Source organism: Microtus oregoni, unplaced genomic scaffold (assembly GCF_018167655.1).
Source record: "Microtus oregoni isolate MIOR12 unplaced genomic scaffold, Mior012 000020F_ref0000438, whole genome shotgun sequence".
NCBI lineage: Eukaryota > Metazoa > Chordata > Mammalia > Rodentia > Cricetidae > Microtus > Microtus oregoni.
The window spans coordinates 40,085,330-40,113,065 of record NW_024543079.1 but is presented as its reverse complement, the minus strand read 5'-3'; the positions used below and the strand labels follow the sequence as shown (position 1 = coordinate 40,113,065).

Below are 27,736 nucleotides of genomic sequence, written 5' to 3'. Positions count from 1 at the left end.
AGCTGTTTGGAATTTTCCTTGCTGTGTTTCCTGAATGATAAAAGCAATGAAGTGCTGGTGTGCTGGCTCAGTGGCTAAAGGTGCTTGCTGCAAAATCTGATGACCTGAGCTCAATGACCAGAGGCTGCATAAAGTGAAGGGAGACCTGACCTCACAGCTGTCCTGCTGCCACAGACACATTGCTGCATTTGCACCCCACACCCTGCCTCACACACATCATATACATTTATAAAAATATCTTCAAATCGCATACATTTATAAATAAAATATAAAAATATACACACCACAAAGAAATTTAAGTAATACTAATCTTTTTCTTTTTTTTTTTTTGTTTTTTGTTTTTTTGTTTTTCGAGACAGGGTTTCTCTGTGGCTTTGGAGCCTGTCCTGGAACTAGCTCTGTAGACCAGGCTGGTCTCGAACTCACAGAGATCCGCCTGCCTCTGCCTCCCGAGTGCTGGGATTAAAGGCGTGCGCCACCACCGCCCGGCTGTAGAGAATTATTAAGACTAGATATGACCATTACATAAAATGTACCACTACTGCTTAATAAATCAAAATAATATATCCAGGCACGACTTATTTTTCATGTATTTCTTTAGTAAAACAGCTCTCTAGATGTAGCATTTGTGCCACATTGAGGACAAAAAACTGCTCGTTCATACATGATTGTGCACACCTGTAATCCTGTCACGGTCTGTGACGGATCATTCGGTGCCAATACTTCTTCCTTCACCCTCAGTCCGCTGACATAGGGATTGCGTCTTGTGGAATCAGATTTGGGGTAGGTTGAATGGAACGGGGGGCGGGGGGGACGACGACGACGACGACGACGACGACGACGACGACGGGGCACATTTCCTCAATTTCCCAATACGGAAGAGAAATCCAGTCAGTTATTAGACTCTGTTAACTTGCTTTTCAGTTTCCTTATCCTTTTTTTTGTTTTTGTTTTGTTTTTCGAGACAGGGTTTCTTTGTAGCTTTGGAGCCTCTCCAGAAACTAGTGCTTGTAGAACAGGTTGGCCTTAAACTCACAAAGATCCGCCAGCCTCTGCCTCCCGAGTGCTGAGATTAAAGGCCTGCGCCACCACCGCCAGGCCAGCTTCCTTATCCTTAACAAACGGAGCTCCTGAGCTTCCGTTGTCTGCATGCCTGCAGGACGGCTGGTCTGAGAAAGCAAAAGTATTACAGAAAGGGACTTTTAACATCATTCTGTAAAGAGTTTCGGTCTTAGCCCTGCCGTATGTAGAGCTGCTTGGAACCATAGTACTCAGGACCGTGTGTTTTGTCGGTCCACCGGACCCATGACCCGGATGTACTATTGTCTGCAAACTCCGCCCAGAAGCCGTGCGTATTTACCCGAAAGTATCACTTTCAGCGTGCGTCCCGGAAACGGAAGGAAGTCCGTTTCTTTTTTCTGTCCCATACGTCGGTCCTGCGTCGTTCCTGCTTGGCCGGAGCGGTTTGTCGAGGCGGTTCGCAGCGTGTGGAAGAGTGGAACCGTGAGTTCCAGGAGCATCGGCAGCCATGGCGGATGTGACTGCCCGCAGTCTGCAGTACGAGTACAAGGCGGTGCGTGAAGTCTCGGAGGAGGGTTGCGGGCTAGGGAGCTCGTGGAGAGCCACAGACACCGGGGGGAAATCAGGTCTGGGTGAAGGCTGGATTAATACACGACGGAATAACCCCATTTATTTTGGTTTTTTTCGAGACAGGGTTTCTCTGTGTTACAGTCATAGCTGTTCTGGAACTAGCTCTTGTAGACTAGACTGTCCTCAAACATACAGAGATCCGTCTGCCTCAGCCTCCCAAGTGCTGGGATTAAAGGCGCGCGCCACCACCTCCCGGCTAAGAGGATTATTTTTTTATTCCAGTATTTTCCCATCTTCTAGTGTTACTGTGATAACAGGAATCAAAAATATTTATATATCAAAGTTTTGATTAAGGTTGATCTTTTCAGAACTCAAATCTTGTGCTCCAAGCTGACCGTTCTCTCATTGACCGGACCCGCCGTGATGAACCAACAGGAGAGGTTCTGTCCCTGGTTGGGAAGTTGGAGGGAACCCGTATGGGAGATAAGGCTCAACGAACCAAACCACAGATGCAGGAAGAAAGAAGGGCCAAGTAGGTATCAGTGGGATGTTGTATTTTTCTCCTAACCTAAAGCCCACTTTTAACTTTTGAACATTTTTTTTATTGAAATTCTCGTGGAAGATCAGCAGCGTTTGCACAAACACACTGAAAACGTCTTTAAGGTTTAAAGCTTTTTTGGTCTTGGGTGCAATGAATCTATTGATACCTTTTGTTTCTGATTCATGGGTAGATGCTAATTTTCTTCAAGCTATTTTTTTAAAGGTCTGTTTTATTTTTAATTATGTGCATGTGTGTGTGGGTATGGGCACACGCATGCAAATGCCTGTGGAGACTAGCAGACTGTTTGAGATCCCCTGGAACTGGAGTTTCAGGCAGTAGTGAGCTACCTAGTGTGGGGCCTCGGAACTGAACCCTGGTAGTCTCCAGAAGCAGCGTTGCTCCTGACTAGCCTTCTCTCCAGGCCATCACCAACTAGTTTCAAGACTCTTGTTACTCTTTTGTCTTAGTAATTCAGCCCCACCATCCCTGTTACAAGCTTCTTACCCTGACTCCCTGCGGTTGTTGCCCACTTCCTGGTGTTTTTGTTTTGCTGCTCTTCCTTTTTTCACCTTGGTAGATTCATTTCAAAAGTTATATATTCTCTGACTATGTTTTCTTTCTCCTTTTCTTTCTGTGACGTCTCAGCAGTTCCCAGGCCCTGTTTAGTTTAGTGGTTATAATCGAGAAGAGTTGTTGAAATTCGAGAGAAACAGTGTTCCTTGGTCCTTCGCTTTTTACAATCTGGCTTTTCTATTTATTTATTGGGAGTCACTAGAAGTAGATTCTTCTGGAGCCTAGCCTCTCTGGCTAGTAAACGGTTAAAAAACCAAAACAACAAAAACCAGTTGAAATACCATCATATAATCACCTCCTGAGGATAAAGAAATGCTTCTTCAAATGATGAAGAGGTCAAGCGGGAATTACTTCTGTTGACTCATGTTCCTGCCTCTACATATTAGATGTATGGAAAGGGTAAACTTGGCTCAGGAGCGGAAAGTTCTCCCATTCAGCATCATATTGTACGTCCACTAGGAGACGAAAGCGTGACGAGGACCGGCACGACATCAACAAGATGAAAGGCTATACGTTGCTGTCAGAGGGCATCGATGAGATGGTGGGCATCATCTATAAGCCCAAGACTAAGGAGACTCGGGAGACCTACGAGGTGCTGCTCAGCTTCATCCAGGCTGCTCTTGGAGACCAGGTGAGTCTGGAACCAGGGGATGAGACCTTGTGTTTGGAAAGAAAAAGGGTGGTAGCACAAGACTTTTGGCGACATTATGAGTTACATGCATTTATCCTATGTGCCGCAGGATTTATGCGGAAGTCAGGACAGCTTTCAGAGTTGGTCCTCTTTTTTCTCTGTGTGGGACTCAGAGATCAAACTTATTGTTGGAGTTGGTGGAAAGTACCTTTACCTGCAGAGCCATCTTTTTAGTCCAACTAGAAGAATCTTAATTTGAATTTTCCCAGCAGGGTGCAGAAGGCAATACCATTTTGTAGAAATGGCTAATACTTCCTGAGCACTTAGTGTCTACAGAATAGAGTGTTAACTATGAATCTGTGCTATTAACATTCATTTTCAATTTCATAGAAGAGAGACCTGAGATGCCTAAGTCAGAGAGACAGCATTTGTCAGTGAGAACATAAATCCAAGTGGTCTCTACCCCAAATCTGCCCTGAACTGTTGCACACTTAGGATTAGATTGGGAGTCCCTACAAGTTCTCTAGTGAGGTGGGGAGTAGAGGATATGTGAGCAAAGAGTTAGTGAAAGTGTGACAGGACAGGGGAAAGTTGGTGAGTGCCTCTTTCACATGGAGATTTGTGGCAAACTGTTCTGCTTTTAAAGACCACCTTACTACCTAGTGTCTTACCCCCCTTTCTGCGGACCGGGTCCAGGATCTCATCCTTAGCAGATATCTAAGTCATTTTGTTCTTGTTTATTTGCTTGTTTTTTTCAATACAGGGTTTCTCTGTGTAGCCTTTGCTGTCCTGGAACTCAGAGATCCATCTGCCTCTGCTTCCTGAGTGCTGGGATTAAAGCTGTGTGCTACTACTGCCCTGCAGTCTTTTTAATTTTTAGTTTTGTTTGTGTGAGACAAGGTCTCATGTAGCTCAAGCTGACCTCAAATTCACTGTGCATTCAAGAATGACCTTGAACTTCTGGTCCTATTTATTCCCAAGTGCTAGGAATACAGGCACAGGCCACTGTATCTTGTTGATGAATGTCGTCAAAGCCTAGGATACTGCAGATTTTCCTTCCTTTTTTTTATTGTTTTGCTATGTTTTTATTGTTATTGTTATGTGTATGATTGTTTTGTTTACGTGTGTGCGTGTGCGCGTGATACCTGGTGCCCTTGGAGATCAGGAAAAGGCATCAAATCTCCTGGAACTTGAGTTACGAGTTTTTCAGCCTACAAGAGCAACAAGTACTCTTAATTTTTGAGCCACCTCTCCAGCGCATGTAATTTTGAAGATATGTTTATTTCCTATTGCCACAAATCTGGTCAGTGACCTTCTACATATCATTGTAGTAAATGTTTGTATTTTTCTTCAGCCTCGTGATATCCTTTGTGGGGCAGCTGATGAGGTTCTGGCTGTCCTGAAGAATGAAAAACTTCGAGACAAGGAGAGAAGAAGGGAGATTGACCTGTTGCTGGGTCAGACAGATGACACCAGATACCATGTGCTGGTAAACTTGGGCAAGAAGATCACAGACTACGGTGGAGACAAGGAGATCCAGAATATGGGTGGGTACCTGAGCCCTTTGTGTCCTGATGACATTTTGTGACTGTTGGTCTTTCTTAGTAAGCACTCAGTGTCATTGTTAAAATTTCAGAATAGCATTGTTTCCATAACCTATTTTATGCTAGCATAGGTTTATAATTCCAGCAAGTCAGCTTGGTCTACATAGCAAGTTCTAGGCCTACTGGAACTCCATAGGAAGCCTCATCTTTGCTGGGCTGTGGTGGTGCATGCCTTTAATCCTAGCATTTGGGAGACAGGTGGATCTTTGAGTTCGAGGCCGGCCTGGTTTACAGAGAGAGTTCCAGGATAGGCTCCAAAACTACACAGAGAATCCCTGTCTCTAAAAAAACAAAAACAAACAAACAACAACAACAACAAAAACCCATCTTTAAAAATAGAGAGCCGCGTGGTGGTGGCGCACGCCTTTAATCCCAGCACTGGGGAGGCAGAGGCAGGCGGATCTCTGTGAGTTCGAGGCCAGCCTGGTCTACAAGAGCTAGTTCCAGGACAGGCTCCAAAGCTACAGAGAAACCCTGTCTTGAAAAACAAAAACGAGAGAGAGAGAGAGAGAGAGAGAGAGAGAGAGAGAGAGAGAAAGAGAGAAATGACTGATAGGCATTAGAATTCTTTGAGTCCAGCAGCCATTTCTTGGTTTTGGTTGTGAGTCTTAGTATTTAGTGGTTGAGCTTTCTATTCAACCCTGGCAGCCATATTTTAAAAAATTTACTTATTTTATGTGTATTGGTGTTTTCCCATGGGCGTCAGGTCCTCTGAAACCCAGAACATAAATTATAGACAGTTGTGAGCTGCCATGTGGGCTTTGGGAATTGAACCCAGGTTCTCTGGAAGAGCAGTCTGTGCTCTTAACCATTGAGCCATCTCTCCAGCCCCCAATGGCAGCCATTTCTTATTCTGAGACTTATTATGTAGAGTGTGGGAGAGAGCAGGAAGGGTTTAGGAGCTGAGCAGGGCAGAATCCAGGTTGGCAGGTTGGAGAGGCCTGGGTGCTGGTTTTCATGTTCTTTAAGTCTGTGTGTCTGACCTGAGAGTAAGCAAACCAGGCAGTTGAGGAAATGGGCTCAAGTGTCTCCACTATTCACTGCCCTCTCTTTGTAATTCCTTATCTCCTCAGATGACAACATTGATGAGACCTATGGTGTGAATGTCCAGTTTGAGTCTGATGAGGAGGTGAGTGACTAAGTAAATGCATACCATCTGTTTTGCTTTGTGAAGTTACCTAGGTGATGGGTGCCTGTCTTGTGTACTGAAATCCTTAGCTTAATATTTTATAGTGTTTTGTGTTTAGCTTAGAAAATTTGTCTTATTTTGCTTAAAAAGTTATTGTGATTAACTTTAGTTTTTTGCTTTTTTAAAAGTTAATTTAAACCAGTAGATGCAAATTAACAGCTTATAATAAATCAGATAGACCAGGAAACTAGGGAGAAAACTGAAAAATGCCATCCTCTAGGCACAACACAGCTATTGGAATCATGAAGTTAGCCAGCGATGGGGCTACTCTGTCCTGCCTAGCTATTGGTTATTGATAGGTGATGGAAAGGAGGTCATTGTCTTCAGTTGTGTAGCCTCTTCTGAGCCTGCTGGCCTTCGATGGATAGCCTCAAACCCATGGCTTCAAACAGCCCTAATTAAATTCAATGGGTCACAAAATAAACAAACATGAATGTGAGAAACAGATGTGTAGGAAAGAGGAGGATAGGTGGAGACGGGAGGATGAGGTACAATTAATCAGTATCGTCTACACGTATGAAATTGTCGAGAACACGATAGAGAAGGAAAAAAGATCCAGCACATCTTCAGTGAGAATGTGTCCTGCTATAGTGTTTTTGCCTGATTGTAATAATTTGTTACGTTTTTAGTACTGTGTGTTAACTGCTAGTTTCAAAAGAAAGCATGATTTCCTAGGAGTATGGACCTAGTTTGTACTTGGCTATTTAGCTGTTACAGCAGCTGCTGGGGTTAATGCTTGCCACTTCTAGATTATAACTAAATAGGAATGAGTGGGATGGTTGAAAAAAAAAAAAAAACCAACAAAGTTAAACCAGGAATGGTAGCAAGATGCCTGCAACCCCAACAGTCGGGAGTTGAGACTAGCTGGGCTACATAGTGAAATTCTGTCTCTAAAGTGTGAAAACGTAGTTTAGAGTTTTCACTGGGTGAGTTCGGTTTCTGAAATTTGTAACCAGAGAGGAAGAAGGGCTGACACAGGAGAGTCAGAAGGGCAGAGCACTGAACTCAGAGTCAAGCAATCTTGAGTTTGAGCCTGTATCTAGGGGCAGGTCATTTTGCCTCAGTTTCTCTTTTTGTAAAACAAAATGATTGCTATAGATGGCTAAGTCCCTTCTAATAGAATAGTTAATTGGTAGTTTTAATTAGGAACAACCTGACACAGGATTTTTTGCTTACATTTATTTCATGCTAGTTATTGAACATGATGCTATTTTAAGTACACACTCCGCAATGTGAGTAGTAGATGCAGTGATGAGCAAATTAAGTATGGTGTCTGCAGTGCCGGCTCAGTCTGTTTCCTGGGTATCCATCTTCACAGCTCTTCTGCTAGCCAGTAGTCTTAGTTTGAGATTGTCTGTGTCCGGGTATTTGTCACTGTGGCAGCTAAGGTGAGAAGCAGAAAAGAGGACAGACACATCTAACAAGCCCATTCCAAATGGTCGTTCCTCTAGTGTTCCTGGAGTTTGGGTGATCCTGCTTTCAATACACAAGTGGTTTCACCCCAAAGCCATTGTTATGACCACAGAACTCACTTAGAGTGATAGAAAGACAGGGTCTGTATGACGCAGAACCTGTCCCATATCTATATTGAGATGGAGTTGTCTCCGTAGGAAGGCGATGAAGATGTGTATGGGGAAGTCCGCGAAGAAGCTTCTGATGACGACATGGAAGGGGATGAGGCTGTTGTGCGTTGTACCCTCTCGGCTAATGTAAGTACACTCTCTGTTCTGCTGTGGCCGGCTTATTTCTGGATGTAGCACTTCCTCCTACTGAAATACTCACTGGGCCGTGGTTGGTTTTTTTTTTTGGTGGGGTTGAGGGGCAGGGGCGGGGGGACGTTCTGGAGGCTAAATCCAGGGCTTTGGGCATGCTAGGCAAGTGCTCTGCCACTGACTGATTCTCATTTTTCTCATCTCTTTGGGCTGTTAAGAGTTTTGTTGAGACAGGAGCTTTCTCTGCAGCCCAGGCTAGCCTCAAACTTTTAATATGTCTTGGTCTCAAGTTCTGGGATTATGGGCATACCTTTGTCTGTTTTCCAGACTTCCTTTTGATGGATAATTTGATTTTTAAAAATTTGATATGTAGATACCACTGCAGTAACAACAATATTCGAGTATCTTTGTTTGTTGTCCTAGCGGTTAAACTTACTGATTTCTGCATAGTGAGTGCTCTTGCATTAAAGAAACTTTTCTTTTTTTTTGAGAAAGGGCCTGAGTTGCTCAGGCTGGACTTAACACTTACTGTATAGTCCATGCAGGCCTGAACTACTAGCCTCTGTGTGTGTATGTGTATGTGCGCACGCGCACACGTGTGTGCGTGGTGTGTTTTCTGAGGTAGAACCTGATGGACAGCTCAGACTGATCTGGAATTTGAAATTTTCTGCATCAGCCTCTTTATTTCTGGGATTACAGATGTTCCACCATAAACATACAGATGTTTGAGCCATAAACAGTTAGCATTTTTATTTATTTATTTATTTTAGGATTTTAGTCAGTTGTTACTCTTCCCAAAGATGTGGCCTAACAAAATCTTATTATGGTATGATCCTGAATTCAGTGTTATAGAGCTGTTTCCTTCTGGAAAGGCCTTAGAAGGCAATTGTAGGGTCACAGGTAGCTTCGTTGCAGCGTGCTGAACAGCCCTAGTGAGCCGAGTGCCTGCTCTCCTCCTTAGCTTGTAGCCTCCGGAGAACTGATGAGTTCAAAGAAGAAGGATTTGCACCCTCGGGATATCGATGCGTTCTGGCTGCAGCGACAGCTCAGTCGTTTCTATGATGATGCCATTGTGTCGCAGAAGAAGGCAGATGAGGTGCTGGAGATTTTGAAGGTATGGCCTAGATGGTATTTCTATTTCATGTGTCTTGTCAGGAAGGAACAGTGTTTGTTCAGGGACACCAATGCAAGGACAGTGTTTGAAGAAGCAGATGGCTCTGTTCTGACTGATGGTGTTATTTGCTCTCTCCAGACAGCAAGTGACGACCGAGAATGTGAGAACCAACTCGTTCTGCTCCTTGGTTTCAACACTTTTGACTTCATTAAAGTGCTGCGGCAGCACAGGATGATGAGTGAGTAGACCGTGCTCTGCTCTTGCTTGCTTGGGGTGTGTGTGTGTGTGTGTGTGTGTGTGTGTGTGTCTGTCTGCATTCAATTATGGCCAGATTGTGTGGTGTGTGTGTGTCTGTGTGTGTGTCTGCATTCAATTGTGGCCAGATTGTGTGGTGTGTGTGTGTGTGTGTGTGTGTGTGTGTGTGTCTGTCTGTCTGCATTCAGTTGTGGCTGGATAGTGTGTGTCGTGTGTGTGTTTTCATCTGCATATTCAATTGTGAATGAATTGTGTTGCTTCTTTGGCTTCAGCATTTAATTATCTTCTTTATGTTTAGAAATAAAAGTTGATTTTCATTTTCTCTTTTCCACTTCCTCTCTGTGCCTGTTGTGTTTGGCAGTTTTATACTGTACCTTGTTGGCCAGTGCTCAGAGTGAAGCTGAAAAGGAAAGGATCATGGGAAAGATGGAAGCCGACCCAGAGCTTTCTAAGTTCCTCTATCAGCTCCATGAGACTGAGAAGGAAGACCTGATCAGAGTGAGGGCTGGTTTGTTTTCTTTCTCCTTCCTCTTTCAGTGTCTGAGGTAATAAAGCATATCTTTGGGTTCTAGAGCTTGTCAGGGTGTAAAGTAGACTCAGCACACTCATTGTTATGGTTGTGGCACTGTCTTCACCTAGCACCCATGGGGGCCTGTCTATTACAATCCAGGAACGGAGCATGTTTGGCTCATAGAGAGCACCATACTTCAGGCCTTAGGTGTAGCCTTGGCCAGTAGTTGTAGGCTGTTTCCTACTGACATCCTGGTCAGAACATTGCACCTTCATTGTGTTTGTTCCTTTTTTTTTTTTTTTTTTTTTTTTTTTTTTTTTTGGTGTTTGTTCGTTTGTTTTTGCAGTTTCTTTCAGGTTTCAGAATAAAGTGATATTTTGGGTTTGGGGAGTAAAACCCAACCCAGAAGGATTTAGAAGGGACAACAACTCAGGAGAGTGATAATCATTGTGCCTTTTCTGTGTCCCTGCTTCAGGAAGAAAGGTCCCGGAGAGAGAGAGTCCGTCAGTCCCGAATGGACACAGATCTGGAGACCATGGATTTGGACCAGGGTGGAGAGGTGAGTGCCCGGCCTATCCCAGGCTGTGGTGGGTGGAAAGCTCACCTGCTCAGCCTGTTACTGTTTTGCCTGTTTCCAGGCTCTGGCTCCACGGCAGGTTCTGGATTTGGAGGACCTTGTTTTCACACAAGGGAGCCACTTCATGGCCAACAAACGCTGCCAGCTCCCTGACGGGTCCTTCCGACGCCAGCGGAAGGGCTATGAAGAGGTGCACGTGCCAGCTTTAAAGCCTAAGCCCTTCGGCTCGGAAGAAGTGAGTGTGTTGCTTTTCTCAACTCCCTGTTCTTTCTCCTCTTTGCTGTCTTGAGGATACTTTGTTTTAGAGGTGGAAACTGTTCCAGTGTTTTCCCATTCTGATACAAGGAAGCATTAGTGATCTCTCTGTACAGGTTTATAATAGAGAATTATGAACAGTGATTACCAGGGAATGAAATTATGGGGAATCATGTCATGATATCATGGTAATCTTATAAGAAATCTTACAAGAATGAACAGCCTGCTGAAGGATGCCATAGCCTAAATTGTGTAACATTCCTTCTAGCAACTGCTTCCTGTGGAGAAGCTGCCAAAGTATGCCCAAGCAGGATTTGAGGGCTTCAAAACACTGAACCGGATCCAAAGTAAACTCTACCGTGCTGCCCTGGAGACAGATGAAAATCTGCTGCTGTGTGCTCCTACTGTAAGCATTGCCCGCCTTCTTTTTCTGTCCTGAAATGTTTTGGTGGCAAGTTGAATCTTAATCTTTACACCAGGCTTTTCTTTATGGTTTTTTTGAGGCATGGTCTTACTATGTAACCCTGGCTGTCCTAGAACTCATTGTGGAGACCAGGCTACCCTTAAACTCACAGAGATCTGCCTGTCTGTGTCTCTGCCTCTGACTCCCAAGTGCTGGGATTAAAGGGGTGGTATAATCATGCCTGGCTATTCTCTATTCTGTTATGGAAGACATGGGCAATCCAGAGGTCAATTCTTTCTCTGTTTTGGTGCTAGCCCATGGAAGTCAGGGCAGTAGCCATAGCAGATGAATAAACTTTGTCTCTGACCTGCCTCTAGGGTGCTGGGAAGACCAATGTGGCCCTGATGTGTATGCTCCGGGAGATAGGGAAACACATCAACATGGATGGCACTATCAATGTGGATGACTTCAAAATTATCTACATAGCTCCCATGCGGTCCTTGGTGCAGGAGATGGTGGGCAGTTTTGGAAAGGTATGTCATAGCTTCTCTAGAAGGTAGTGGCCGCAGCTGTCCATATCATGGGGAGGGGTCTCTGTATCACTTTTTGTTGTTGTTGTTGTTAGGGAATCTTTGGATTTTTTTGCCATTCCCAAGGTAGAACTCAACCCATGTAATTTATGAAGCAAAAATGTCTTGGTCTCTCTTACACGGACTCCATCTTTCTTTGATCATCTCCATAGTGGTTTTGGAGTCATGCATCTTGAAGTATTTCTGGCACATGAATATGTTTGATAGCTTGTGGGCTGTTACTCCAGTTCCATTTTCCTACTTTGTGTAGGGCTCCTCGAGAGCCTTTGCCTCCTCCCGCTAGTGGAACTGAACTTGTTTAATATTTGTTAACCTTTCCTGATTCTTTGGATACTTACCTTCTCCTGGTCCCAGCCCTTCAGGCACCTTCTAGCAGACTTCTGCACATAGTAGGCAAACTCCCTGCCCCTGAGCTGACCTTGAAGCCCATCACGTGTTGTTGCCGGTGTCTGTTCTTCCAGCGCCTAGCCACTTACGGCATAACTGTTGCTGAGCTGACTGGAGACCACCAGCTGTGCAAGGAAGAAATCAGTGCCACACAGATCATTGTCTGCACCCCTGAGAAGTGGGACATCATCACACGCAAAGGCGGGGAGCGCACCTATACTCAGCTGGTCCGCCTCATTGTCCTGGTGAGTGGAGAGAGTGAATGAAGGAGAGATCACCTGTGGTCAGGGAACCTGGTCAGGCTGGGTGAACCTGGAAGAACAGGGCCTGGTCAGGCTGGGTGAACCTGGAAGAACAGGGCCTAAAAATGAGACGGACTAAAGCCAACTTTATTGAGAACATCAGACAGTTTATACTCTGAGAGTTAAGAAGATCACATGACTAAGGTGTTCAGTCACCAAGATAAGCCACACGTGGCAAAAATATGTTTTTCCATAGAGGCATACGAATACAAACAGCTGAAGTAAGCTTGCTCCTCCCCGCTGCACATGGGAGGAGCACGAAAACACATTCCAAGAACAGTTCCATGTTTTTGAAGAAACTGAGGGCACTGGTGTCTTGTTTCCTTGGAGTTTTTTTTACCAGCGACTCAGAATTCTCATGTGACTCCATTATTGTATTGGACTGTGTTCCAACAGGGGAGGATTTGCTGTGTTTATCAGTTCTGTTCCTCAAGGCCTTTCTATGTGCACATTCCGTCATATGAGCCATTAAGAGCTTTACTGTGACCATTGACCCAGAATCTGCATGTCCCAGAAGCTTCCCTTCCAGTCAGTGCGTGATGTTTGCCATCTCCCACTTTTTTTTTTTCTTTGAGGCAGGTCTCTCATGTTCTGGACTCACTTTATAGAATAATTTGAAATAATTTGAATCAAATGGAAACACACAAAAATAATTTTGTCCTCACAAGAACATTGAAATGCTTTATAAATAATCTATTGTCAGGACAAGTAAGGAATTGAGACATTGCTTTCCATTTATATAGAAGGACATTGAAATGCTTTATAAATAATCTATTGTCAGGACAAGTAAGGAATTGAGACATTGCTTTCCATTTATATAGAAGGATCTATAGGAAATGAACTTTGAGCCAAGTGTTGATTTTTTTTAATTAATTGCATTTTTTAAATTTTCTGTGATTTTATATATATATAGTGTGTGTGTGTGTGTGTGTGTGTGTGTATGCACGCGCGTGTAGGTTGGTCAAAATACAACTTGTGAGAGTCAGTTCTGTCCTTCCATCATAAATATTCTGGGAATCAAGTTCAAGCCATTAGGGTTGGTGGTAAGTGCCTTTACCCACTGAGCCGATTCACTGGCCTCTGAAAGTTGCTTCTTTATGGTGTCTAAGAAAGTAGTTCATGTTCTGAGTTCAGAGTAGGAGTTAGCAAATTGTGGCTACAAGTTTTTGTCTTATTGAACACAGTTGTGTAGATTGATTTATGTACTGCTTCTAGCTTCTCTTGTCCTGCGTGTTGCTCTGGCAGAATTGAGTATTTGTAACAAGAGTTGCATGGCTCACAAGCCTGTGGTATTGCATGTGTGGTACTGGATGTCCAGCCCTTGAAGAAAAGTTTGCTAGTCTCCTTTAGAGCTTCGCTCCTCCATGCTTCTACAGCAGCCCGCATAACTGCTTCCTAGGAGTGCTGAACCCCTGGCCTGCCCATGCCTTTGAATTCTATTTTCATTTCCATAACACCTCCAGGTCTTCAGTGCTTACAGTATCTGAGAAGCACTGCTCTTGGCAATGGGAGCTTTATTGTAAATGAAGCCTAGTAGTTTTTGTTCTTGTTCTTGATGAAGAGTCCTGTCCAAAAGTGAAGACCTGTTTGATAAAATCTGGTTAGAACCATCATATATGTGTAAGATTTATGGTAAAGTTGAGGACTCACTCAGGAGTGCCTAAGCAGTCTACACTCAATGCTAATTCCTACTAAAAGCTGTGTTAGTTCTTTAGGACTCTGGCTTGGACTTCCGTTTTTATCTGCACTAGGTGTCTTAGGCTGTATACTTCTATAACAGACTAATCTCAAGGGAGGATGCTATATCTCTGGTATAGCTTTCTGTCTTTCGCTTCCTTAGGATGAGATTCATCTTCTACATGATGACAGAGGTCCTGTCTTAGAAGCTTTGGTGGCCAGGGCCATCCGAAACATTGAGATGACCCAAGAAGATGTCCGACTCATTGGTCTTAGTGCTACTCTCCCCAACTATGAAGATGTGGCTACCTTTCTGCGTGTTGACCCTGCCAAGGGCCTCTTCTATTTCGACAACAGGTAGAAGAGACTGGAAACGTTTTACCAAGTCAGTCTTCCTGTCCCCTTCCTGTCTCTAAGGAGCATACTAAATGAGTTTTAGGGGTCCTATGTGTATTGTAAAAAGCATTATTGCTTCTAGATCAATGGAAAGTTACTTCTTTCCTCACAGTATTCTCTGCTGGAAATGTCATTTGTCTAACTGTTGAACTTCTAGCTTCCGCCCAGTGCCTCTGGAACAGACATATGTGGGCATCACGGAGAAAAAAGCTATCAAGCGTTTCCAGATCATGAATGAAATAGTCTATGAGAAAATCATGGAACATGCTGGAAAAAATCAGGTCTGTTGATGGTTCTTGAACTTTTTCTGTTTTTGACATAAGCAAAGTTGGCAGGGTAATAGCATGAATCACCAGTTGTCATAAATGACATGAATTATTACTGCAAAACTTGCCTTCAAATATGGTCAGGATCTAGCAGAGTTGGCACAATCCTCTAATACCACAACCTAGGAGGCTAGGGCAGAAAGACTTCAAGCTAGCTGGAGACCAGCTTGGGTTATACAAAGACCCTCCCCTCCAAAACAAAAGAAAATAAAACAAAATCAAAGGAACAATTGGGGACTAGGGTAGAACACAGTAGTAGAGCATAGACATAGCATGTGCGAACCCTGGGGGTTCAATTTCTATTACTGCATAAATAGGAGATGGAATACTCTGAATAATTCTGCATTCAGAAATTGGCCAGCTTCTGGGCTAGAGAGATGACTGGCTGCTCTTGCAAAGTACCCAGGTTCAGGTCTTATCACCCATATGGAGGCTCTGAGCAGTCTGGAAACTCCAGTTCCAGGGGATCTGGCTTTCTCTTCTAGCCTTTGTGGACATCAGGCACTTACATGGTGCACATACAAAACATTCATATACATAAAATAAAAATAAATAAATAAACTGATAACTTAGAAGGAATGGATCATTTCCTGAAAACAGCTATTACTGTAGCCTAGATGAAATATCATCTGAATAGTACTGTGATCATTAATGATAGTTTTATAATTAATATTCCTCTCCTTTATGGTAGTGGAACTAGAAAAATCAGTCCGTCTATAATATAGTAAAAATAAAGCTGCAAATTAAAATCTAGTGAAAGCAGCTGGACAGTGGTGGTGCACACATTTAATCCGAGCACTCTGAAGGCTGAGACGGAGGATCTCTGTGAGTTCGAGGCCAGTCTGATCTACAGTGTGAGTTCCAGGACAGCCAGAACTAAACAGTAAAACTTTGGCTTGAAAAACTGAAGAAAAAAAAAACAAAAGAAATCTAATGAAAGCAGGCCAGTGAAATGGCTCTGCAGCAGACAGTGCTTGCCTCTAAGAATGGTGACCTGAGTTTGATCCCAGAGCCCACAGGGTAGAAGACAATTCCTCTGACCTCTATAGGTGTGCTGTGGCATGCATGCATGTCTCTCTCACACACACACAATAAATAATTAAACGAAAAAACCAACAAAAACCCAACAAACTGTGGGGCATGATGGTACATGCCTTTAATACCAACTCTTTGAGTTCAAGGCCAGCTAGGGGTACATAGTGAAATCCTGTCTCAAAACACTAATGAAAGCACATTGTATTTGGAAGTTGAACAAAGGTTAGTATTGTTAAATACGGCAAGAGGTAAGAGGTTATGCATTTCTTTTTCTGATAAAAAGCACAGGAATTTATATGACAAGACTTCAGAACACTAAATCTTAGGACTGTGTTTCTTATAATATGGTACTAGTTTCAAACTTACTTCCTAAACATTTTTGTAAATAATTGTTTTGCTATTATATTTTTTAAAAATTCATTTTTATTTTATGTGCATTGGCATTTTGCCAGCATGTATGCCTCTGTGAGGATGCCAGATCCCCTGGAACTGGAGTTACAGTTGTAAGCTGCATGTGGGTCCTCTGGAAGATCACCCAGTGTTCTTAACTACTGAGCCACCTCTTCAGTCCCATAGTTTTACTATTATCTTGCAAACACATCTTTATTTGGCTTAGACTTGGTTTGGCTCTGAACATATCTTATTTAAGGTCTCTGAATCTTCACACGCTGTATACTTAAATTTGCTGTTGAAGGTAGAATTCTAGGGTTAGTTTAGTTTCTCAGCTGAAGGCTGTGTCACTGTCCTTGGTAGAGTCCTTCCCCTTGAGTTGTTCCGTTTTGTTTTTTGAGACAGTGTTTTGCAATGTATCCTGGGCTAGGCTTGAGCTCTCTGAGTAGTAAGACTAGCCTGGAATTTAGGCACAACCTCAAATGCAGGGATTATAGGTAGAGTCACCATACTCGCCTTCCCTTTGGGTACCATCAGCCGTGTTAGACTTCTTTCCAAACTAGCATGGCTTCTAGTTATAGTGGAGCAGCCTCTGCTTCCTACAGCTAGTGCCCTGGTGCTATGAGAGTAGCTGCTGAAGGTCCATCCCTAAGCTATAGTCCAATTCTCCGTAGGTTCTGGTGTTTGTCCACTCTCGCAAAGAAACTGGGAAGACGGCCAGGGCAATTCGTGACATGTGCCTGGAGAAGGACACCTTGGGTCTGTTTCTTCGAGAGGGTTCTGCCTCCACTGAAGTCCTTCGTACAGAAGCAGAACAGTGCAAGGTAAGAAAGGGCCATTTACTTCTTGGGGCTTGTGCCTGGTGACTGGTTCCATATTGCTGGATCGATTGCTTTGGGACTATGCACCAAGTGCTGCTGTTTCTAATAGGTTAAAAGTAGTTGGGGACCAGGGAGATGACTCAGATAAAGATGCCTGCGCCAAGCCTAATGGCCTGTGTGCAATCTCAGAGACTCAATAGTGGAGGTTGTTCTCTAACCTCCACATGCATGCCACACACAGGCACACATACAAACCTAAGTTCATAGATTTTTGTAAAAAGCCATGATACGTGATTATGGGGGCTCCTGTGGAAAGGTTTCCTTTGGCCCTGGAGGAGTTCCACAGGGAGGCTTCCTCATTTCATGGTCTTTTTCTGTTCACAGAACTTGGAGCTGAAGGATCTGTTGCCTTATGGCTTTGCTATTCATCATGCAGGCATGACCAGAGTTGACCGAACATTGGTAGAAGATCTTTTTGCTGACAAACATATTCAGGTGAGGAGGGGTAAAACTCGGAAGAGCAGGTGATGTAGACTTTAGAGCATCTGAAATGTCAATAGCTCTGCCCTTAGTAGGATTCTTAGACTTTTTTTTTTTTTAACATTCATTTATGTGTGTGTGCATGTTTTTCATGAATTTATATACACCACATGCAGGTGCTCTCAGAGGCCAGAAGTGGACACTAGATCCCCTGGAACCTGGAGTTAGACATTGTGATCAGGTGTGGGTTCTGGGACCTGAAGCCCAGTCCTCTGCAAGAGTAGTCCATGCACCAACCACTAAGCTACTCTCCATCCCTAGACTTTTTCATACCTGGACCTGCTAGCACAGGCTGGAAGGTTGTGGTGGTTATGCTGTCTCTCCCAACACCTCATACACTGCATGAGGGAAGATGGCTAGATGGGTGCTTCTTAGAACTCCACACTGTAATTCACAGGGTCAGGATCACAGGGTTTTTTGTTTTTGTTTTTTTTTTTTAAACACAAAACAGGGTTTCTCTGTAGCTTTGGAACCTGTCCTGGAACTAGCTCTTGTAGACCAGGCTGGCCTCAAACTCAAGAGATCTGCCTGCTTCTGCCTTCCAAGTGCTGGGATTAAAGTTGTGTGCTACCATCGCCCGGCTAGGACCACACTCTTTCCCTCCTCTGAGATGATGATTTCTAGTATCTTGTAACTAAGTTGTTTATATAGGTTTAAGCTTCTGACCTATATGTGTCTCTGGAACCCTGGTGTATTCTTAAGTATATAAGGGACTGAAGCAACTCTTTTTGCTCCAGTGTCACATTAGGCCCTGAGTCATATATCCACTCCTACCCTCAGCTAAGTTCAGAAGCCAGACAAGCCAGGCATGTGACCGTGCTATGGTGGTATGTTTTCCTCATTGCCCTCCTTTGCCTCTTTAGGTTTTAGTTTCCACAGCAACTCTGGCTTGGGGTGTAAATCTCCCTGCACATACAGTCATCATCAAAGGCACCCAGGTGTACAGTCCAGAGAAGGGGCGTTGGACAGAGCTGGGAGCACTGGACATTCTGCAGGTACCGAGCCTCTAAGGGTGATTCCCAATGGGATCAACATCCTGGCCTGGAACACAAGGATGTTGGAAAGATGGCAGATCAAGGTCAAGTTCTAAGTGTGTAGACTCTTGTCCAAAGCTCTACTGTAACATTTTCTTTTATTGCTTCTGACTTAGATGCTGGGCCGTGCTGGACGCCCTCAGTATGACACCAAGGGTGAAGGTATACTCATCACATCTCATGGAGAGCTACAGTACTACCTCTCCCTCCTCAACCAGCAGCTTCCTATTGAGAGCCAGATGGTATCAAAGCTGCCTGATATGCTCAATGCGGAAATTGTGCTGGGGAACGTCCAGAATGCAAAGGTAGGGCTGGCTTTGTCCTTGGGGCTTTACACTTTTCCTTAATGCCTTAAGAGACTTGGAGTGGTATGCCCCTCCTGTGAGGATATCGAGGGCCAGCAACAGTGTCTCAAATTCTGCACAACACTTCATGCAGGGCAAGCTTCTTGTGTAAGTGAATGCGTATTCGATCAATACACTAAAATAACCAGACCAGCTCAAAACAACAGATATAATTTAATAATTGAAAAACGGGGAAACTCACGCGACCGGAGTAAAAGGTCCAAAGTCCAAACGGGTCAGGCGAGCCCCGTGCAGAGAACCCGCGCACCTATCTACCCCCATTTATCTACCTGGCTCCAGGTGGCCACACCCAAGCCAGATGTGATTGGCTGAGCTTCCCCATCATTCTTGGGTTTGTGGCAGATAATTCCTTTTATGTTTAAGATACTTGAAAAGATTATTTAAATTGAAATACTGATGACATCCAGAAGATACTGTACTGTGTGTCCTTGTCCTTGAGAATTCATGTCCAAGCTATCTGTGGGACTTCTCTTTGGACACTAGCAGTTCTTCATGCTAAACGCCATGAACTGTCTTGCAGGATGCAGTGAACTGGCTGGGCTATGCCTACCTGTACATCCGAATGCTCCGGTCCCCAACCCTCTATGGCATCTCTCATGATGACCTCAAGGGAGATCCCTTGCTGGACCAGCGCCGACTAGATCTTGTTCACACTGCTGCCTTGATGCTGGATAAGAACAATCTGGTCAAGTATGATAAGAAGACAGGCAACTTTCAGGTGATTAGCATGTGATTTTTGAGGCTGTTTTAGTAAAATTTAGGTCCTTTAATGTATGTAATGCCTGTCTAATTACCTGTTGTCTAGATTGGGGAATAGACTATACTCTTTGAACTATGAACTTAACTTTCAAATTTATACTTTTAAGTAAGGCATTGGTTGCCCTGTGACTGGAGATGGTTGTGAGCCACCATGAGGGCGCTAGAAATTGAACCACAGGTGTTATGGAAGAGCAGCCATCCCTCATCAACCATTTCTCCAACACTTAGATTTTAAAAATGGTAGCTGGTTCTCCAAGTTTGAGTTGCGGAAGGTCATTTGATCATCTCATTACATGATCATCAGTTCTCCATAGGGCAGTTTGTTCTGCCATCTTGTTGTGCCCGAGGCGCTTGTATTAGGCAGGTAAAGGTACCCCAAGGAGTTTATCTGCTTGTATCTTAAGATGGTCACTTGATATTTAAAGTTGGGGGCTGATCACTAGTCAGCCTTGCACTGAGTCTTCCTTCTTTCTAGGTGACAGAACTTGGCCGGATAGCTAGTCACTACTATATCACCAATGACACTGTGCAGACCTACAACCAGCTGCTAAAACCTACTCTGAGCGAGATTGAGCTTTTCCGAGTGTTTTCCTTGTCCTCAGAGTTCAAGAACATCACTGTGAGAGAGGTGAGCCGATGAGTGTTTCGGGATAGGAGTTGGGACCCCTGCCAGGCTGCTGGATAACTTCTTTCCTTGACTGTTGCCCTGTGGATTTCCTATGACCTGTCTTTCCTTGTGGCAGGAGGAGAAGCTGGAGCTGCAGAAGTTGCTGGAGAGGGTGCCCATCCCTGTAAAGGAGAGCATCGAAGAGCCCAGTGCTAAGGTAGGCATGTCTTCACTTTCAAACATGATCATTCAGTTTCCAAAAGATGAACTTTGAACTTGATTTCATACATGGTAATATATTGTAATTATATTGTATGAATACATGCACAATTCTTTCTACTCCTAGGTCAACTTCGGGGTTGACCTATCATGTGCTGGACTACTGGCTGTACCCCCACCCCCAATTTCCCTACTCTGCTTCCTTCTGACATATGCTTTATATGGAATAATAGTTATTTAACATGTAAATCAAGAACATGGAAGATCCTTTTTGGCACATGTACCAGAACAGAAATGCAGATAATTGATTGGTCTTTGCTAGCTATCTCTGCTTCTTTGCAGATCAATGTTCTTCTCCAAGCCTTCATCTCACAGCTAAAACTGGAGGGCTTTGCACTGATGGCTGACATGGTGTACGTGACCCAGGTGAGGACAAGGTTGCTCTGAGTGATGAGCAGAGTCCAAATAATTCCAGTGCCTTCTCTTCTGTGTACCTTGAAGAAAGGAGGCCTGACGCTGCTGTTCCAGCAAGCCAGCTGCTTGCTGCCACTTGATTTTGCTATACTGATCTTGAGCTTGTGGGAAGGGCAGGCCTTACAAAGTGCTAAGAAGCTCTGTCGGTGCTTGTAGAGACAGGTCCACTGGGCATGTCACCCTTTCCAAGAGAAACAGTCCCATTGTAGCTGTGGTGTTCATGAAAAATGACAAAATATTTTATTAATTATTCTGTCTTAACCTGAAAGGGTGGGAGACAAAAACTTGTTTGTTTCGGAATTGGTATGAGTGATCGCATCAGATCTTGAGGTCATCAGGCTATGGTAGACAGGCCACAGAGGTTTCACCATGGGAACACTTGTCTTTTCTCAGTCGGCTGGCCGGTTGATGCGTGCAATCTTTGAAATTGTCCTGAACCGCGGTTGGGCACAGCTTACAGATAAGACCCTGAATCTCTGCAAGATGATCGACAAACGCATGTAAGTGCTCAGTGAGCTAGAGGATGGTCATTGTGAACTTGGGCCTCAGTGCACTTGATGTCCAGTTCTGGTGCCTGAGATGTGTCATAGACCTGGGTGAAAGTTGGGAAGTGGATGGGCCTTCTAGAATGTAGGGCTGGGAGGTTGGAGAGCAAAGAAGACATCTTCCTTTAATGATAGGGTCTGTGTGGTTATTCTAGTGCTGGACACTGTGGTGAACGGCAGTTTGTTCACAGCCTTACGGAAAGAGTGAACCAGCTGTGTCTCCTTTCTGGATAGGTGGCAGTCCATGTGTCCTCTTCGTCAGTTCCGTAAGCTTCCTGAGGAAGTAGTGAAGAAGATCGAGAAGAAAAACTTCCCCTTTGAGCGGCTGTACGATTTGAATCATAATGAGATAGGTGTGTTTAGTTCTTGTCCTGTCTTGTAGCCCAGGCCTTTTTCTGTCAACCTTCTACACCCCAGGTCCTTCACCCTGGGCACTGGTACTCTATGCTTGCATCCTGCTGTTGTACAAGCTCACTGTTAGACTTTGAACCGTTAGTACTGCATTGAGACTAAAGTGAGGAGCCTGTCCACTGGTGTGGAATCTGCTCCTTTCCCACAGTTGCCCTTTGGCCTTGATTGTAGATTTGCTAGGCTGGCCAGCAACAGCTTTTGTTTCTCATAGGTGAGCTTATACGAATGCCGAAGATGGGGAAGACCATCCACAAGTATGTCCATCTCTTCCCCAAGTTGGAGTTGTCGGTGCACCTGCAGCCTATTACACGCTCTACCCTGAAAGTAGAGCTGACTATCACACCGGATTTCCAGTGGGATGAAAAGGCAAGGCTTTGTTGGTTAGAGGCTGCAGTTGGAGTTGCTTAGTCCCCTCATTGCCCATTCTTATTTCACTGGTGCTTGGGTTGGCAGGTCCATGGTTCCTCAGAGGCATTTTGGATTCTAGTGGAAGATGTGGACAGTGAGGTGATTCTGCACCATGAATATTTTCTACTGAAGGCCAAGTATGCCCAGGACGAGCATCTCATCACATTCTTCGTCCCAGTCTTCGAACCACTGCCCCCTCAATACTTCATCCGAGTGGTATCTGACCGCTGGCTCTGTGAGTGTCTTTTGAGTCCCCTAGGAACATACCTTCCAAGGATGGTAGTAGACTTCTTGTCTCTATTAAGAGAGTGGTACAGACATAGCCTAAGGTCTCTGGTGTTCATGAATGAGGCTGTGGAGGTCTGCTGGAGATTGTTCCTAGTGTTCCATTTCTTCCCTGACAGCTTGTGAGACCCAGCTGCCTGTCTCTTTCCGACACCTGATCCTACCGGAGAAGTACCCACCTCCAACTGAACTGTTGGACCTGCAGCCATTGCCCGTGTCTGCTCTAAGGAACAGTGCTTTTGAGAGCCTTTACCAAGATAAATTTCCTTTCTTCAATCCTATCCAGACTCAAGGTAGGTGTTTGAGTCTCAGATATTTGGTTTCCATGCATGCCTTTTTTTCCCTGCCCACCGACAGAGTTTCCCTGGCTGTCCTGGAACTCACTCTGTATACTAGGGTGGCTTCTATCTCACAGAGATCCCCCCCTGCCTCTGCCTCCCGAGTGCTGGGATAAAAGGTGTGCGCCATCACTGCCCAGACCATGCATGCCTTTTAAGGTTACCTCATAATAAGTGTGTTGGGCAGCTGGCAGAGAACCAGGTACTTAGTGGCCTGGAGCTCACTGGCCTGCCAGATGTTTTTCTTCCTAAAGTCCTTGTTCACTGTTAGATTTGCTTTGCTGCTCTACATATCTCCCTAAGGAGGATCAGGAGAGTAAGGTCATTCTGTGATGTGTTGTCCTTACTCCTGCTCCAAGTGTTGAGCCAGAGTGTGGTGTTGATGAGACCTCACTTCATCATTAAAAATTAGAGCAGGCACTAAGTACTTGGCTGAGCACAGGACTAGTGTTTCCTCCTCCGCCAATCCTTTGAAAGGGTTACTATTTACTGCTACAGTTAATTGTGCAACTCATGATGAGGGAACTGAGGCATAGGAAGGAGCCCTAATTAAACCAACTGGTAAATAGTTGAGCTTGGGTTTTTAGTGTAGTTTTGACCCCAGGGCCTGGGCTTACCTTCTGTATTTGAGTATTTCTAAAGAATGCAAGAAACTGCTGATAAGGCAGAGATAGGTGTCCTGTTTTTTTGTTTGTTTGTTTTGTTTCTTTTTGTTTTTATTCTGGTCCTTGACAGGTAAAGATGCGGGATTTCTTTCTTGTTGTTGTGGTTGTTGTTTTTCCCCCATAAATCTCCAGGAGATCTGAACCTGATCTTGGACTTTTTCCTTCCCTGCTTTACAGGAGAAAGTATGTGAGACAGCCAGCAGGGCCAGTGTTCCAGGCTTCTGTTTGTACTGCAGCTGATTGACTTTGCGTCTCATGGTGTTCATAATCTTGACGAATGATTTGTTTCATCCCCACTGGTGTTCACTCTATACCTTTGGTTTCCAGTTTTTAACACCGTGTACAACAGTGATGATAACGTGTTTGTGGGGGCCCCCACGGGCAGCGGGAAGACCATCTGTGCAGAGTTTGCCATCCTGCGGATGCTGCTGCAGAATTCTGAGGGACGCTGTGTCTATATTACCCCCATGGAGGCTCTGGCAGAGCAGGTGTGTAATATGTTGTGGGACTGAATTTTCCAGAAGCCATTCCATCTGTGATTCCAGATGAAGGTTTTCTCATATCCGACAACTGCATGTCATTTCTTAAAGAAAGGCTTCCCTGTCAGCTTAAAAGCTGGTATAGACCGGGCAGTATCATGAATAGAGTATGGCGGGTGGTGCATGGTTGTCACTCCAGCTGCCTAGGGGGCTGAGGTGAAAGTTTCACTTGAACCCACAAGTTTAAGGTCAGACTGTGCCCCATCTCAGTTTTCCTCCTATTAAGTGAGAGATGTCCATGCGACCTACTGTGACTATCCCTCCCACTCCTGCCCACCAGGTGTACATGGACTGGTATGAGAAGTTTCAGGATAGGCTCAACAAGAAGGTGGTGCTGCTGACGGGGGAGACTAGCACAGACCTGAAGCTTCTAGGCAAAGGCAACATCATCATCAGCACTCCCGAGAAGTGGGACATCCTTTCCCGGAGGTGGAAGCAGCGCAAGAATGTCCAGAACATCAACCTCTTCGTGGTGGATGAGGTCCACCTTATTGGGGGCGAGAATGGGGTAGGCTTGACTTCACAGCATAGAGAAGGGCTGGGACCCACACAGTGACCTTATATTGGGCCTGGGACTAGGGTCTCCACAAAGATTTCTGCCTATTGCCTGCCTTGTTCCAAAAGGGTGGTCTGAGGTTTTTTTGATAGACTCTTAAGGAACAGTGTTGCTTAGTGAAGGTTGTCTCCTGGGGCAGGGCAGCCACAGACCGGAGAGTCCATAGTTGGCTCACAAAGGGAAGCTCAGGCAGAGATGGCGAGCCTGAGCCTGGGATGACTCCTTCCCTTTTTCCCAGCCTGTCTTGGAAGTGATCTGCTCCCGGATGCGCTACATCTCCTCCCAGATTGAGCGGCCCATTCGAATTGTGGCACTTAGCTCGTCACTGTCCAATGCCAAGGATGTGGCTCACTGGCTGGGCTGTAGTGCCACCTCCACCTTCAACTTCCACCCTAATGTGCGCCCTGTACCACTGGAACTGCATATCCAGGTAGGACCCTGTCTGCCTTCCTCCATGGCCTTGGGGATCCCTAGTCAATCAGGTCTAGTGAGCTCAGTGTCTTGTCTTCTGCCTTTATTTCCAGGGCTTCAACATTAGCCATACACAGACTCGCCTGCTGTCTATGGCCAAGCCTGTGTACCATGCCATCACCAAACACTCACCCAAGAAGCCTGTCATCGTTTTTGTCCCATCTCGCAAGCAGACCCGCCTCACGGCAATAGACATCCTTACTACCTGTGCAGCAGACATCCAGCGGCAGAGGTGGGCTGTGCTCTAATTTCTGGGGTGGCTGGCTGCATGAGAATCCTGTTACGTGAAGGTGCCCCTGTTCTCCTGGGTGAGGCTGGGGCTGAGGCTGAGGGCAGCACAGACTGAAATGCCTCAGACCTGTGCTTGTTCTTGTTCTGCCCAGGTTCTTGCACTGTACTGAGAAGGATCTTATCCCTTACCTGGAGAAGCTAAGTGACAGCACGCTCAAGGAAACACTGTTAAATGGGGTGGGCTACCTACATGAAGGACTGAGCCCCATGGAGAGGCGCCTGGTAGAGCAGCTCTTCAGCTCGGGTAAGAAAACATCATGACATCCAAAGTCCTCAGGTGTGTGTATTCGACTTTAGGGTGTGGATGGCATTTCTCTGTTGAGTAGTACTCATTTTCACAATGCTAGCTGTCTTACCTCATTAGATTCCTCCTAGACACTTGTGATGTAGTTGACAGAGATACCCCTCCCTGCTAGATTTGAAAACAGGCAGGCACATCAGCTGGTCCCATTACAGAAGCTGGTTTTCTGCTGTTTAGGGTTCTGTGTGGAGACCAGACTGGTGGGGTTAGAACTTAAGAGGTGGCTGTGGGTTTGTGATTCTCTTCTGGTTGGTTGCCTCTTGCTTGCTGCTGTTTGTTGGCCTGTGGCATTTTATGCATCGTTCACTGTCCTGGCACTGTGTGGCAGAGCTCCCACCAGGCGGTCATTCTTCGAATCTGTCTGGTTTGGGTGTGCTCAGAGTAAGTTTGATTTTGCTGCCATGGGTTGAACTAACTGTGTTTGGGTTGGTGTTAGCTTTCACCATCAAAGGGCTGATCCGCCAGGCAGTGCTAGTCTTGCTTTCCTTGAGTTTGAGTTCTCCAGAATTGCTGTGTTTCTTCTAGGATAGTCTCAGAGCAAAAGGCACCAATAGCATGGTACCGCCTTTCACTGCACTTGGTTCCTGTCAGACCTTGTTCCTAGGGCCTCACGCTGAGCTTTGAAATGTAGCCCTTGTCGGCGCTGCCTGCCAGTGAAGCAATAGTTCCTGGGAGGCCTGCCTCAGTCTTCATCTCCCTTCCTCCGCTCAGGGGCTATCCAGGTGGTGGTGGCTTCTCGAAGTCTCTGCTGGGGCATGAATGTTGCTGCTCATCTGGTGATCATCATGGATACTCAGTACTACAATGGCAAGATCCATGCGTGAGTACAGTTGCTGTGGACCTTAACAGACCTCCCTCCTAAAGCGAGTGCAGATCTACAAATACAATACAGGGAACTAAGCATAGAAGAGTCCCTCCCAGTAGATCAGTGTTCATTGTTTGGTCCCAGGAGGTAAATGTACATACCTCTGTCTCAGCAGTTTGGAGAGAGGACCTTTCAGACAGGAAGAAAGGGGCTTGTTGTTACCGACTTCCCACAAGGTCACACCTTTGTTGTGACAAGAAGCCCAAGGGTCAGTGTTTCTCAGAGCCTGAATAATTTTTTCATTTTTTTTATTTTTCCAAAATACAAATTATTTTGAAATTAGTTTTGTAAGTTTAGAATGCCAGAATCTGGTTGTTGCTTTGAGGTTTACATTACTTTTTTTTTGTTTTTTTGTTTTGTTTTGTTTTGTTTTTGAGACAGGGTTTCTCTGTAGTTTTGGAGCCTGTCCTGGAACTAGCTCTTGTAGACCAGGCTAGCTTCAAACTTTCAGAGATCCGCCTGCCTTTGCCTCCCAAGTGCTGGGATTAAAGGCGTGTGCCACCACTGTCTGGCCGAGTTTTAGATTATTTTTTAATCTGTGAAACATAACAGCTCTTAAGCTTGACTCTAAGTTTGGTCCTTTAATGGGATGTTATTTTGCTTCTAGCCTTAGATAGGTTTGTGGCTTTGGTTCAGGTTCATGGGGTAACACATTCATGACTCTTAGAAACTAAACTAATGTGTGGGTAAGCATGTGTAGTGCGTCGCTAAGCACACGGGCTCATGGCCGGTTCTGCTGCAGTCTGACCTTCCCTCCTTGTTTGCATCATCCGCCCGTGACTGCAGGCAGGCAGGCCTCCTGACATGTTTCCTCATTTCTCTCTTCCGCCGCCAGCTATGTGGACTACCCCATCTATGATGTGCTTCAAATGGTGGGCCATGCCAACCGCCCCCTGCAGGATGACGAGGGGCGCTGTGTCATCATGTGTCAAGGCTCTAAAAAGGTCAGTTATAGGAAACTGAGCCTTTGAACAGATTCTTGAGTCTGAGTCTTTTTTTTTTTTTTTTACTGTCTTTAATAAACTTTTCAGTCCTTTCTGCCAGTTGCTTTTGTAATAAGCTGGAGTCACAGATTTGGTTCCGTGTTTTTGCTATTGCTGGTGATTCCATGTCTTTCCACTCCTTAGTTCTTTCTTCATGCACTGCTTACTGCTCTGTTTATGTGGCTTGGCCTGTCCCATTCC

The 27,736-nt window shown here is 45.0% G+C and overlaps 1 protein-coding gene across 1 annotated transcript in view; it reads left to right on the top strand.

The window, feature by feature from the left end:
• The first annotated feature begins 1,426 nt into the window (after positions 1 to 1,426).
• The window catches only part of LOC121460118 (U5 small nuclear ribonucleoprotein 200 kDa helicase), a 30,191-nt gene continuing 3,881 nt past the window's right edge, over positions 1,427 to 27,736 (top strand). The window contains exons 1-36 of the mRNA XM_041670290.1: positions 1,427 to 1,573; positions 1,959 to 2,122; positions 3,164 to 3,335; positions 4,690 to 4,882; positions 6,013 to 6,068; positions 7,739 to 7,837; positions 8,802 to 8,954; positions 9,093 to 9,192; positions 9,571 to 9,707; positions 10,196 to 10,279; positions 10,359 to 10,532; positions 10,821 to 10,958; positions 11,333 to 11,488; positions 12,007 to 12,177; positions 14,075 to 14,268; positions 14,465 to 14,588; positions 16,733 to 16,882; positions 17,264 to 17,374; positions 18,283 to 18,414; positions 18,570 to 18,758; positions 19,339 to 19,536; positions 20,053 to 20,205; positions 20,321 to 20,401; positions 20,746 to 20,829; positions 21,271 to 21,377; positions 21,657 to 21,775; positions 22,045 to 22,199; positions 22,287 to 22,476; positions 22,646 to 22,819; positions 23,857 to 24,017; positions 24,349 to 24,576; positions 24,863 to 25,054; positions 25,149 to 25,327; positions 25,479 to 25,630; positions 26,399 to 26,507; positions 27,388 to 27,496. Of these exons, the coding sequence (XP_041526224.1) occupies positions 1,529 to 1,573; positions 1,959 to 2,122; positions 3,164 to 3,335; positions 4,690 to 4,882; positions 6,013 to 6,068; positions 7,739 to 7,837; positions 8,802 to 8,954; positions 9,093 to 9,192; positions 9,571 to 9,707; positions 10,196 to 10,279; positions 10,359 to 10,532; positions 10,821 to 10,958; positions 11,333 to 11,488; positions 12,007 to 12,177; positions 14,075 to 14,268; positions 14,465 to 14,588; positions 16,733 to 16,882; positions 17,264 to 17,374; positions 18,283 to 18,414; positions 18,570 to 18,758; positions 19,339 to 19,536; positions 20,053 to 20,205; positions 20,321 to 20,401; positions 20,746 to 20,829; positions 21,271 to 21,377; positions 21,657 to 21,775; positions 22,045 to 22,199; positions 22,287 to 22,476; positions 22,646 to 22,819; positions 23,857 to 24,017; positions 24,349 to 24,576; positions 24,863 to 25,054; positions 25,149 to 25,327; positions 25,479 to 25,630; positions 26,399 to 26,507; positions 27,388 to 27,496 (5,133 nt within the window). The 5' untranslated portion in view covers positions 1,427 to 1,528. The remainder of the gene's footprint in view (positions 1,574 to 1,958; positions 2,123 to 3,163; positions 3,336 to 4,689; positions 4,883 to 6,012; positions 6,069 to 7,738; positions 7,838 to 8,801; positions 8,955 to 9,092; positions 9,193 to 9,570; positions 9,708 to 10,195; positions 10,280 to 10,358; positions 10,533 to 10,820; positions 10,959 to 11,332; positions 11,489 to 12,006; positions 12,178 to 14,074; positions 14,269 to 14,464; positions 14,589 to 16,732; positions 16,883 to 17,263; positions 17,375 to 18,282; positions 18,415 to 18,569; positions 18,759 to 19,338; positions 19,537 to 20,052; positions 20,206 to 20,320; positions 20,402 to 20,745; positions 20,830 to 21,270; positions 21,378 to 21,656; positions 21,776 to 22,044; positions 22,200 to 22,286; positions 22,477 to 22,645; positions 22,820 to 23,856; positions 24,018 to 24,348; positions 24,577 to 24,862; positions 25,055 to 25,148; positions 25,328 to 25,478; positions 25,631 to 26,398; positions 26,508 to 27,387; positions 27,497 to 27,736) is intronic.